This window comes from Nuphar pumila, chromosome 2, assembly GCF_984573655.1.
Source record: "Nuphar pumila chromosome 2, dmNupPumi1.hap1.1, whole genome shotgun sequence".
NCBI classification, from domain to species: domain Eukaryota; kingdom Viridiplantae; phylum Streptophyta; class Magnoliopsida; order Nymphaeales; family Nymphaeaceae; genus Nuphar; species Nuphar pumila.
Window position 1 is genome coordinate 40,809,602 of NC_143250.1, and position 14,353 is coordinate 40,823,954.

At 36.1% G+C, this 14,353-nt stretch overlaps 1 protein-coding gene across 2 annotated transcripts in view; it reads left to right on the forward strand.

The window, feature by feature from the left end:
• The window catches only part of LOC149845324 (tRNA/rRNA methyltransferase (SpoU) family protein), a 208,494-nt gene that overhangs the window by 46,796 nt on the left and 147,345 nt on the right, over positions 1-14,353 (forward strand). For both annotated transcript variants that reach the window (XM_089995694.1, XM_089995695.1), the window contains exons 10-11: positions 9,519-9,790; positions 9,911-10,024. In XM_089995694.1, coding sequence (XP_089851820.1) covers positions 9,519-9,790; positions 9,911-10,024 — 386 coding nt within the window. The remainder of the gene's footprint in view (positions 1-9,518; positions 9,791-9,910; positions 10,025-14,353) is intronic.

The window sequence follows — 14,353 nt, forward strand, 5'->3', positions numbered from 1 at the left end:
ACACACAAATACTTTATGAAAGATGTGCACGAAGGCACTCACACAACACTTGAACAAAATACGCACAAAAGCGTAAAAGTAGCAAACATGCACTAAGGCATGTATTTTATAGAAAAAAGAAAAAGCTTGAGACTCTCAAGCTTAATGAATAACAAGGGGGAACACCCCTATTTATACAAAAGCAAAGGGGTACAAGGGGGGCTCCCAAAGGAGTCGTTGGCTCCCCAACGACTCTATTGGGGGACCCCCAATGCACCTTTATGAAAAAGAAAAAAATAAAAAATAGAAAAAAAGTAAATACAAAAAAACAAAAAGAAATTACAACATATTCCAAGTGGAATATGTGCAAGATGTGAAATTACAAGAATACTCTTTTCGGGTATTAGAAAATAAAATATGTATATAAATAAATATAAATATATATATATATATATATATATAGAGAGAGAGAGAGAGAGAGAGAGTATACATGTATGATATATATGTATATATCTCTCTCTATATATAAGTATATATATTTATACTTACAACAATGGTTTTAGAGATACATTTTAACACCCCCCCTCAAACTTACGGTGCGATAACCGCAAGTTTGTTAAGAAGGAAATGAAATCTGGGCGAACAAAGAACTTTTGTAAAGAAGTCCGCTAGTTGATACTCAGACGTCACGTACGGTAGATCAATGACCTTCTTTAAGTATTCTCCCTGACATAATGGCAGTCCATCTCTATATGCTTTGTTCGCTCGTGAAAGGTGTGATTCTTGGCAATGTAAATTACACTTTTGTTGTCGCAGCATGACTTTGTTGGTTCTCTGATAAGTACTCCCATATCTTCCAAAAGGCGTCGAATCCATACAATTTCCATGGTAGTGGATGCCATGACTATATTTTGTTTCAGTGGATGACAGAGAGACCTTCTGTTGCTTTTTACATCGCCATGAAATCAAAGACTCTCCTAAGAAAACACAAAAGCCAGTGGTGGAGCGACGGTTATTAAGGTCACCTCCTTAATTTGAGTCAGTATAAGCAAGTAATTTTAATTTAGAAGAGGAAAATAGAAATACTTCCTTATTCACGGTTCCCTTTAAATATCTGATGATGCGAAAAACAACACTCATATGAACTGTTGTAGGGGCGTGCTGAAACTGACTGATGATGTGAATAACCGGTGATAAATTAGGTCGAGTAATGCTAAGGTACATTAAAGAGCCTACCAACTGCCTGTAAGTAGTAGGATCGGTTAGAAGAACACCGTCATCAATCTTCATTTTTGATCCCACGACTTCAGGAGTTTCGCAGACTTTGTCATCAGAAATCCTTGACCTGTCAATAATCTCACAAGCAAGTTGAGACTGAGATAGGAAGTAACCACGTTGAGAATAGGCAACCTCAATTCTAAGAAAGTATGTTAGAAAACCCAAGTCTAACATCTCAAATTTTGAAGTCAAGACAGACTTAATACCCTTGACTCCTTGAACATCATAACCTGTAATTAACATGTCATCAACATAGAGCAATAGTATCACAATTCCTGCATCAAATTTTTTAGTAAAAAAAGCAGTATCAGTATAACAGGAGGAAAAATCATTTTCCAGCATTACACTGGTGAATCTATCATACCAGGCTTTGGGGGCCTGTTTTAAACCATAGAGGGCCTTTCAAAGATGAAAAACTTTATCTTTAGGAATCTTCATGCCTGGTAGAGCATCTATCTAAACTTCTTCGTTAAGATCACTATTCAAAAAAGCATTTTTCACATCCATTTGAAAAATGTTCCAATTTTTAATAGATGCAAAAGTAATAAAACATCTAACTGTAACCATTCGGGCTATAGGAGAAAAAGTTTCATCATAATCAATTCTAAACTCTTGCCCATATCCTTTTGCGACTAAGCGAGCTTTATACCTTTCCAGTGATCCATCGCTCTTAGTCTTAACCTTAAAAACCCATCGACAACCTATAGTTTTTTTTCCTATGGATAAAGTTTGGAAATCCCAGGTTTCAGCCTTCCTAAGAGCGTTAAGTTCATTTTGCATAGTTTCTTGCCATTCTATACATTTTTTAGCTTCTTCAAAATTTCTAGATTCAAAATAAGAGTGAATAGCACTAAGACAAGCCCTATATCGGGGTGAGAAGGAATCAAACGAGACAAAACGAGTTGGAGGTCTCCTATTCCTTTCAGATCTTCTGTGGTCGAGAGTAGGAACAAACTCACTATATTGATCAATAGCACTTTTAAAGGTATCTTGGTTTCTTCGAGAATAGGTTATTGGATCACTTAAAATTCTACCTTCTTGTTCATTGGGTGAGTTATATTCATCAACATCACCATCACCATCACCATCATCATCACCATCATTTTCCCCATCATGGTTTGATGATACATCATCATCACTAGATATGTTATCATTACTAGACAATAAGTCAAATAAGGAGTAATCAACATTTTCTTGTTGAGAAACATTTTTTTCAAAGCCGCTTTCATTTTATAAGAATGTTACATTTCTTGAGACATATAACTTATCATCTCTAAGGTCATAACAACGAAACCTTTTTTGAATTTCAGAATATCCGAGAAAGGCACAAGGAATAACCTTGAGAGAGAGCTTGTCATTTTTATCAGTAAGTATAAAACACTTACACCCAAAGACTCGTAACCTATTATAATCAGGTTCAAGCTTATGTAATACCTCAAAAGGAGATATTTTTTTCAATATCCTAGATGGTAAGCGATTTATCAGATAAACAGAAGCAAGAGCTACTTCAACCCAAAAGTTTTTAGGAATGTTTTGGGATATAAGAAGGGTCCTAGTGGTCTCAATGATGTGCCTATGTTTCCTTTCGGCCAACCCATTTTGTTGAGGAGTTTAAGACAAGACCTTTGGCGAACAATTCCGTTATCCTCAAGGTACTCCTTAAATTCATTGGAGAGATATTCTCCTCCAGAATCACTTCTAAATATCTTTATGTTACTGTTGAATTGATTCTTGATCATTATATGAAAAGTTTTGAAACACGAAAATACTTCATGTTTGAACTTAAGAAAATAGATCCACGAATATCTCGAAAAGTCATGCATAAAAATTACATAATAAGAAAAGCCTCATTTTGAAGCAACAGGTGTGGGTCCCCAAACATCTGAATAAACAATTTTGAAAGTTTTAGAAGAGAACATAGTTCTTTGCTCAAAAGGCAAACTCTATATTTTTCCGAGAATACAATCATTACAAGAAAATGAACTTTTACATAGGTCTTTTGTAAAGTGTAAATAAGATAACTTGGTGATATTAGGATGACCAAGTCTTTTGTGCCACACATTTATATCTTTGTATCGAGCAACATTACAAAAAAATTTTGGAACTTGAAGAGAGTCTATATAGAATAAGTCTCCCTTCCTAAAGCCTTCCCCAATTAATTTCTCGGACTGGGGATCCTGTATTAAACATTTGTCACAAGAGAATTTAATATCGCAATCATGGTCCGATAGTTGAGAAACAGAGAGAAGGTTTAAGCTTAGTTTAGGTATAAATCTAATTTTTAGAATAAAAAAGTCTTGAGTTTCAAAATTACCTAAGCCTTTAATTTCAAGAGAGGTTCCATCCGCAGTGGAAACAAAAGATAGAGAAACATTTTTTGAATAATCGGAAAATAAAAATATGTTTGGGGACATGTGAAAAAGATGCACCAGAGTCCAAAAGCCAAGCGACTTTACCTGGAGAGGAAGGAGTAGACACGGCGGCACCGAAGGTAGCTCCCTTGAGGAGAGGTTGAAGGGCTTCCATTATTTGACTTAAAGAGAGAGATCCACTTGAAGATGCCTCCTCTTTTTGCGGTACACTAGTGGTAGCCATTGCGAGAAGCTTCTTCCATTTGGGACATATGGGTTTGATATGCCTCGGTTCTTCACATAAATGACAAATAATTTTGCAATAGTCCTTTTTCCCTCTTTGCCCACCATTTTCACCTTGATTTTGTGGTTTAAAGCGAGGAGGACGATAGGTTTTTACATTGTTTCTGGGTTTTGATACGGCATTGACCCCATTGTTTTCTTCATAATTACAAGGAACCGCAAGAACATTTGATCCTTGTTTACATAAACCCATACGAGTCTCCTCACCACTTAATTTGGTGAGTACATCTTCAAGAGAGGGAGGAGTAAACGATGATAGAAGCGATGACCTTATTTGCTCAATTTCAGGCCTTAGCCCATTCAAAAACTTGAAGAACCGATCTTCTTCAAGTTGCTTGTGACGGAGTTCAATCGCCTCTCCACTCCATTTTGGTTCAAGCATGGCAAGCTCGTCCCAAATGGAAGAAAGATCAGCAAAATATTCCCTAATAGTCATTTCACCTTGAGTAAGAGAGAGAGCCTTCTTTTGAAGGTAATACTTATGAGATAAGTCCCTTGACGTATACATTTTCTCAAGATAATACCAGGCTTCCGATGTTTTCTTGAACTTAATAATGTTGACATTAATCTTAGTTTCAACGGACGAGAAAAACCAAGAAAGAATCTTGAAAATATTCATTTCCCATTCATCGTGCTTCTTAGAATACTCTTAAAGGGCTTTGATTCTTTCTTCTCCCTCAAAAATCTTGATTTCACTTCCGTTTACCACAGTAATTTTGGGTTCCGGTTCCGGAATTGTGCCTTGCACATAACCCCATAGCCCTTTCCTTTTACGTGAGCCTCCATGTTCCCGGCCCAAACATGATAGTTGAACCTATTTAGTTTGAAGCCAAGAGCAAAATGAGACTCTTTTTCGCCCATTAAGGAGTAAAGAGGAAGGGAGAAAATGCGTACCAACACAAGATTTCAAAATCTAATTTGCACAAGATTCTTCTAAAATATTTGAGAAGCAAGATCCACCACTTCAAAGTTCAAAGATCCAAAAGTACACTTTTCGAGACACTAAAAAAAAGAAGAATCCCAAGATCCAAAGGCACGCTTTTGTGCTTGTATACGAAGAAACAATATGCATACACGCACAAATACTTTATGAAAGATGTGCACAAAGGCACTCACACAACATTTGAACAAAATATATGCACAAAAGCGTAAAAGTAACAAACATGCACTAAGGCATGTATTTTATAGAAAAGAGCAAATGCTTGAGACTCTCAAGCTTAAGGAATAACAAGGGGGAACACCCCTATTTATACAAAAGCAAAGGGGTACAAGGGGGCTCCCAAAGGAGTCGTTGGGGAGCCCCCAACGACTCTATTGGGGGGACTCCAATGCACATTTATGAAAAGGGAAAAAATAAAAAATAGAAAAAAAGGAAATACAAAAAAATAAAAAGAAATTACAACATATTCCAAGTGGAATATGCACAAGATGTGAAATTACAAGAATACCCTTTTCGGGTATAAGAAAATAAAATATGTATATATATATATTTATATATATAGAGATACATATACATATATGATATATATGTATACGTCTCTCTCTCTATATAAGTATATATATTTATACTTACAACAATGGTTTTGGAGATACATTTCAACCCGCTTCCCATGTCGCTTCCCGCTCCCGCTTCCTCGACAAACAACCATGGGATGGACCCCTTGAATTTGGTCAGGCATCTCTCTATGGAGAGTGTCACATGTACATAAGAGAAGTATGACTACAACAACAACAACAACAACAACAACAACAACAACAACAACAACAACAACAACAACAACAACGCCTTCATCCCAAACAATTGGGGTCGACGATATAAACCAAAAAGAAAATCATTGTGGGTCCTCCACATGAATCCTTCTCCTCCAATCATTTCTATCCAATGTCATGTCCTCGGTGAGGTTCAAAGCATTCATATCCTTTCTTATCATCTCCATCCAAGTCTTCTTAGGCCTACCCCGACCTCTTTTAACTAATATATTTTCCCATTTCTCCATCCTTCTAACCGGAGCATCATTAGGCCTTCGCCGAATATGCCCAAACCATCGTAAATGATTCTCACTCATCTTATTTTCAATGGATGCAACTCCTACCTTCTTACGTATTTCCTCGTTCCAAATCTTATCTTTTTGTGTATTTCCACACATCCATCGAAAGCATACACATCTCAATTACACTCATTTTTTGAAAATGATGTCTCTTGGCAGCCCAACATTCCGTACCATATAGTAAAACGGGTCTAATTGTCGTCCTATAAAACTTTCCCTTCAACCGCAATGGCATTCTACGATCGCACAACACTCCAGTTGCACTTTTCCATTTCATCCACCCAACCTTAATCCTATGATTTACATCTCCATCAATTTCTCCATTCTTTTGAATGATAGATCCCAAATATTTGAAACAGCCATCCACCGCTATTTCTTGCTCACCAAGCTTCACTACACTCTCATCACTACTTCATTGCTTACTAAACTGACATTTCATATATTCTGTCTTACTCTTACTCAATGTAAAACCTGTTGCTTCCAAAGTTTGTCTCCATAATTCTAACTTAGCATTAACCCCAGCTCTAGACTCATCAATCAAAACAATATCATCCGCAAACAACATACACCACGGCAGATTCTCTTGAATTGATCTCGTAAGTTTATCTATCACTATAGCAAAAAGGAAAGGGCTTAATGCATATCCTTGATGGAACCCAACCGTTATAGGAAAAATGTTTGTCACCCCTCCACAAGTACGGACATTGGTTACTACTCTTTCGTACATATCTTTAATTATACTAATGTACTTGAGAGAAATACCTTTCTTCATCATTGTCCACCAGAGGACATCCCTAGGTACTCTATCATATGCCTTCTCTAAATCAATAAAAACCATATGCAAATATTTGTTCGCCTCTCTATATCTCTCAATAAGTTGTCTAAGAAGATGTATAGCTTCCATAGTTGATCTTACAGACATAAAACCAAATTGATTCTCCGATATCATGGCAACCTTCCTCAACCTATACTCAATCATCCTCTCCCAAAGTTTCATAGTATGACTCATGAGTTTTATACCACGATAGTTTGTGCAATCTTGTATATCACCCTTATTCTTATAGAGAGGCACCAAAGTACTCTTCCTCCACTCATTAGGCATCTTACTTGTCCTCCAAATCTTGTTAAAAAGATTTGCCAACCATACTAAACCTTTCTCACCCAAGCATTTCCAAGCCTCGATAGGTATACCATCCAGGTCAACTGCCTTTCTAGATTTCATATTCTTCAAAGCCTCTGCAATTTCTTTCTTTTGAATCTTGCGTATGAAGTCACGATTCATCTCATGAAAAGGAATGGAGAAGTCTCCAAGATCCTGGGCATGACTTCCATTAAGTAGTTTATCAAAATAATCTTTCCATCTCTCCTTAATCTCCTCATCTTTAACTAAAACCCTTTGCGCTTCATCTTTGATACATCTAACCATACCTAGATCCCTCAATTTCATATCTCTCATCTTTGCAAGCTTATAAATATCATTTTCGCCCTCCTTGGTATCCAGCTTGTCATAGACCTCCTTATATACCTTATCCCTTGCGTGTCGAACTACTTTTTTAACTTCCTTCTTTGCTACCATATACTTCTCCAAATTCTCATTATCCCGACTCTTATTTAGATTTCTATAACACTCTCTTTTAACCTTAATAGCTAATTTGACATCTTCGTTCCACCGTGATGATTTCTGTATAATTTAACCTTAAAAGAAGTATGACTGCAAGTGTATAATTTCTGGATGTATTTCTCAAGTTGGATGGATCATGGGATATATCAGTAGGTTACTGTAGTGTGTCCATTGCATGGCCCTAAAGATAATATTAGATGGTTAATTGTTCTCCTTGAAGGTTGTATTGATCTCATGCCTTCTTTTCTGGTGGGTTGGTCTTCTGCTGCTTTATGGATTCCCCACCGGGCTTATTGTAGTTCTTCCTTGTGCACCAAAAGAGAAGTTGTCCCTAAATTCTGTGTCTGGTTAGTGCATGGTCTGTTTGTAGACAGCGAGCTTCACATTGCGAAGCGAGCGAGTTTGCAGCACGAGCTAGGGCCATTCTACCAATCAAGCTGTTGGGGAGGAGGGGAACTGCCTAAACAATAATTCTGGAATGACGAACAACCAGAATGGGGGCATAAAATGACCTAAACGATTTTTTTTTTACGATGTATGATACAATAGTGATCGATAATAGTATAAAAGCGCTCGTTCGTCAGCTCACTCTTGATAGATCCGATCAGAATTTCATGTCTCTTTTTTTGTGGTCTTCTCTGTTCAATCATTGTAGAATTATTCCAAGTATTTCCGCTGGAACAGCCACCAAATTCAATGAAAAAATCCATTCAGGCTTTGCTCTTCTTTTTCGCAACTCCTTTTTGCTTGAAGCTCTAGCCCTTAACCTCATACATACAGACATATGGCTCCGTCGTGGGGTCGTGATGGTTGCATTTCCTCGGGAATATAACCAACTGGAAACATCCAACGACTGTCTTTTCAAAAGTCTATTTGCAATCACCATATATTTTTCTGCGCTTAGGCCACATGTAAATTAAAACATTAGAAACAAAGAAAGACACAAAAAATGCTACTATCTAGAAGTATGAAGCCTGCACCATACTCTATGTGGCTGACATTCCGAGCCATTACTAAACCTTGATTATTTATGTTTCAACATCAGTATCTTGCTTTTAGCCCATTCGCACCCAAACACTTGTTAGATTTGGTCAGGTAGTTTATTTTGTGTCCACTTCAAACTGATACCAAATCCTGATCATGAAATATCTGGGGTTTGGTGATCTGCTTCTAGTGAAGGGTTATCATCCGTTGGCCATTGTTTGTGCTCATTATAATGCATATTCTTTTTTTATTTTCCTTCTTCTCTATTTCCTTTTTGTTATCCATGGTTGGTGGGAACCAATAAGTCTGACGTTACTAAAATGGGTGTAGTGTTTGTGTTATACTTTTCTCTTGTCCTTGCCCAAATTTACAGAGGTTGGAGATCTGAGCTATTTCACTTGCCAAATCTACTTCAACAGAATTTACATGGCAGGTTGCATTGTCAAATTCCAATTTTTTTAAATGTGAGAATTATCATTTTGGCCGCTACCACTTCTTAAGGTATCACAATCAGGTCCATGAGGTTCTGGGGATAGTCCTTAGGGGTTTTCTTTTTAGGGATTGGCAGGTGGGGAGGCACTTGTAGCACGAGGTTTTTGTGGTTCTCTGTAGATTCTGATGGCCTTTGCAACCATTTTCAAAATGAGATGTTGGTTGCTGAACCAAGATTCCTATGTTATCTTGGTCAATGACTCAATGATTTTGTTTTCTGAGTACTTATGAAACAATCTGTTGCATTCAAACTCTGAATTTTTAGAAACCCCAATCATTTCAAACCCGTGATGTTTTTGTTTTTGCAATCAATCTATCTGCATGCCTATTTAGATTGATCTTTTAACTGGTTTGCATATGAGATGATTATTGGTAGGCTATTTGCAATTTTCATTCAATGATCAAATTCACACATCTTATACTGTAATACAAAATGGTCATGACTAGTACTTATGGTTCCAGGGAACGGAAAAAATTCTTATATGGCTTGGCCGCCATTGTCAAGGAGGAGTCTTTTGGTCGTGCTGGATTGATGGCTCTTACTACATGCATTGTTTCTCTTGCTTGTGGATCTGATTCATATAAGGTTGAAGCTGAAATATGTGGAAGAAATTCCTATGAGTTTGGAGAAGATTCTGCTCAAGATAATGCTATGGGGGTTAAGTTATTAGATATTCTACAACTTGTGCTTGAAAAAAGCAGACATCACTTCAATCCAAATTATCGTCTTCAAGGTTTCTGAAATGTGAAGCTCATTTCCCTACCTTTACGAGTTTCTATCAATGTTTTAGGATTTATGTTTATGTTTATGTTTGATTGGCCAACTAAACATGGACCATCTTCATGATGATCAGTTTGTGATCAGGTCCTTGCTGCTGCGTCAAGCCTGGTTCCTGCTACTGAAGTTCCCCTTGATCTACTTTTGCATTTTATTTCATCTTTTCCACGTGAATCTACTGATATAGATGGTGAGCATTTGGTTTGTAAATGTTCTTTCTTTTATTGTTTTATCCTGAAATTTTAAAAAAATTCCGTTAATGATGTCTATCTTGCAGTAAGTCAACTGATATGAGTAACCACTTTCTACATATGGTCTTTGTGTAAACATATTATGCATTAGGGATGCTGGTTTCTATAGATTAAGGATTTGGTTTGTTTGGCAATTTACTATTTAAATATTATTTGGGTCCAGGATCATGCAAGGAATTTGTTCATCTCTGAAAAATGATTTACTAATATGAAAATCAGAGGACAATAGGGAAAGAATGGAGAAGTTGAGATGACAAAGCCACTTCTAATCAAGATGATTATAGTTGAGAGAATGCAGGCTGTATGGGGGAAATGTGACCAGAATTGCTTAAGAAAATGCATAAAATAATGAAAAAGTGCAATTTCTAGCTTCAAATTTTCATCAACTTAATCTGAACCATGTGCACATGTTCGAAATATTAAATATGGCTTCTGCTAGAGGTATGGAAGATTTCAGAGCTTCTGAAGTTGCCTTTTAGCATACCCTCCATTATTTTTGTAGTTATGATTTTTTTGATGAAAACCTTAGTAATTGAAGCTCAAGTACCAAGTTATCAACTACCAAGTGTACCGACAAATGACAAACTGGTTGAACTTAAGGCTCAAAACAAGTGTACTGACAAATCATATAACAGTACAGACAGTTGCAGCAGTTAAACAGAAAGGCTAGACTAGAAGTTGAATAATAAAACCTAGCAATTCTTGATCTAACCTGATTAATATTTGTCACAATTAGCTAAGAATGATGTCTGCTCCGAATCATCAATATTTTGATGCAACTTAGCAATTTAAAATGGCAGATAATACCTCCTATGTGCAACTTGATCTGCATGGCAAATGATTAGACTCTTGCTGTGAATGTTGTGAAAGACACTGTAATACCGCGTATTTTTCCATGCATTTTAAATTCAAAAAATATGAATTTTTAATTAAATTTTTAATTAAAATGATAAAAATCATGGAAAATATATTTAAAAATAGGTGACACCAGCAGGGTCTGGGCGTGGCCCAGGGCCCACTGACAAGGCTTAGATGCGCCAATTATATTTTGAGAATTTTTTTGTTTTTAGCCTTCAAATTCGAGCAAAATTTGAGTGAAATTTAGGTTAAATCCAAGTGAAATTTGGAGGCAAAAATCAGGTATGTATACCGTTAGATGCACCTTAATTTTGAGCATGTTGGTGCCATGTTTTTCTGAAATCGAGTTACGATTGGCCTAAAAATCACGTTTTTCAAAAATGACCTCTCTATTTTTGCCTTTTTCTGGATTGGATCGGACTTGATCCACTCCGTTTGATCCAAGTTAATATAGATTTGGAGCCAGACCATGATTCATATTAACTAGGATTTGGTCCAGGTAGGATTCATACGGATTTGGATCTTGGATCCAGATCAGGATCAAAAATCCATCCATGGCCAATTTAAAACTTTAAAATCAATTTAAAATTTAATATGGGTAGGTAGAGTTCCACCTGGAGTAGAACTCTACTCTAGGGAGACTTCCAGAGGGGGCCGACACCCTCTGGAATATTCCCAGAATATTATATTAATAATTAAATAATAAATAAAATAAAATAATTAATAAAAAGAATAATTTAGAGGATAATGTAGAACCCTACTTATGCCATGCTATCTAGAGGAGACACTGCCCCCTTCTAGATAAGATATAATTAAAATAAAAAAATAAAAATATTAAAATAAAAAAGATAAAACTTCAGAAAACATATAAAAAGCGGATTGGTCTCCTCTCTCTATTGAAAAACGTATTCTAGAGAGAAAGAGGGAGAGAGTCAGAGAGAGAGAGTCCCAAACTCGTGTGGGGGAGAGAGAGAAGGAAAGCGAGAAAAGAAAAAAAAAGAGAGGATCAGTTTGATCAGACTTGCTAGTATGTTATGTGCATGTGTAGTTTGATCAGACTTGCCATATATTATTTTTGATACCATGATCTGACTTGCCATATGTTATTTTTGATGCCGTTATCAGACTTGCTATATATTATTTTTGATATTGTGATCAGATTTGCCATATGTTATTCTTGATGCTGTTATCAGACTTGCCATATGTTATTTTTTTATACGGTTATCAGATCTGCCGATATGTATTTGTGTGTACAATCTGATCAGATTTGCCAATGTATTTTGCTATGCAATCTGATCAGACTGTCGATGTGTGTATGTATGTGCAATCTGATTAGACTGCAGATGTGTGTATGCATATGCAATTTTATCAGACTGCCGATGTGTCGTGTGTGTGCAATTTGATCAGATTGACAGATGTGCTGTGCGCTTGCAATCTGATTAGATTTGCTAGTGTGCTGAGAGTGAGCAATCTGATTAGATTTGCCGATGTGTGTTGTTCTTGTAACCTGATCAGATTTGCCAATGTGTGTGTACGTGCAATTTGATCAGAGTTGCCAATATGTGTTGTGCTTGCAACCTGATCAGATTTGTCAATGTGTGTTGTGCTTGCAATCTGACCAGATTTGCTAGTGTGCTGGGTTTGCAATCTGATCAGATTTGCCAAGTCCAAAAAATATTTAAAGTTGACCAAACTTTGCTAAGTTTCATGCTATGTAAATTGAATAGGTTTGTCGTGTATAAGTTGACATTCATGTGGGTTGCAGGCTTATCTATTTATTGGCTGTACATGCTCATGTAGTCAAATATCATATTACAAATATGCATATCATACACATGAATCTGAAGTTTATTTTGATGTTTGGATAAATATGTTCATGTGCATGTTTGGGTGTTTATGCATGTGATTGATCATGATAATGCGTGTTACAAGCATCTGTTCGCATGTGTATGCATTTGGTTTCATGTGCATTCATTTGTGTGTTTGAATGTGCATTGTGAATATGTTTTGAAACAAGGTTTGTTCCATGCTCATTGAAAATTTGTAAAATATGCATAAATTACCTTTGAGATATGTTGGTGGTCAGCCACTGCGGACCATGTAGGCCAGGAGCAGGTGTGACTCTACTTATTGTTAATTTTATTTATGCATTGCAAAATTTATTTTTGAAAATTTTTAGTTGCCAGTCGACCTGAGTAGGCTGGGCCGAGCCACTATTTTCAAAATATATATATATATATACATATATACATATTTGGCTGCTTGTTAATGTTTCCAGATTTATGCATGTTAAACATTCACATGCTGATTTTCACAGGTTAAAACATTCAAATTTTCCTTGTTATATGTTTAGCTTTTTGATGGGATAAACACTTAGCCTGTGCACACAAATGTACAAATTTAAGCATGTATAAGATTCTGCTTTAATGTATTATCATTGTCCAGATTTATACGTATTACACATGCTTATGATATAAAAGTTCAGATTTGCATGAATGAGGGACTCATGTTATTTCTAGATTGATATATGTTAAAAAGTTTAGTATCATGCAAGAAAATGTATAGACATAGACATACATTCTATGCAGTTTTGCATGAACATACATGTGCAGATTTTTACATGACATTTACTGAGCTGTTCTGCATATGTCATGAAAACATTTGAAGGTGATACTATATCTACCAATGTTGTCCCGTGTGCGGGTAGCAATGGTATGGCCTCTATAGGTATGAGTGTCGTACCCCGAGCTTGCAAAATGGCAAGGGCATGTTAGTTATGCATACTTTTGACATTTAAAGTGATGTCTACATACATATGCATGAAATGAAAATGTACACTATGAAAATTGAATTTTTGTTATGGCACTTACCTAATCACATGGATTAGTGCATAATCATGAGAAAAATCACGAAAATGCAAGTTGTATTTTTGTATCATGTGATCATATACATGAGAGATTGACTTATTCATATATAACCTTGTTTAATAAAAATGAATGTGCATTTGAGTGTATATTGAATGATTTCATAAGTGGCATGCTCATTATGGTTTTTGCCTTGGATACATAGGTGGTCGAAATGGATCACCGTAGGCCGTGTGAGCCTTTAACATGTGTTGTTCCATGTTTAGTCTATGCATCGCAAAAATCAACTTAGTGTTTTTAAACGAATTGCACTGTTTTATGTGATAACGGGCCGTGGTCCCGTGATGAGTTTTGAATGTTGAAATGCGAAACGAATGTTTGGCTTTTGCATTCTAAATTGCAAAACAACAACAACAACAACAACTACGCCTTCATCCCAAAATGCTAAATTGCAAAACAAAGAACTTAAATAAAGCATTATTTTAACTAAAAAGATAAATGAGAAAACAATGTAATTAATGTTCTCCTGGATGTCCCTTCTTTAGT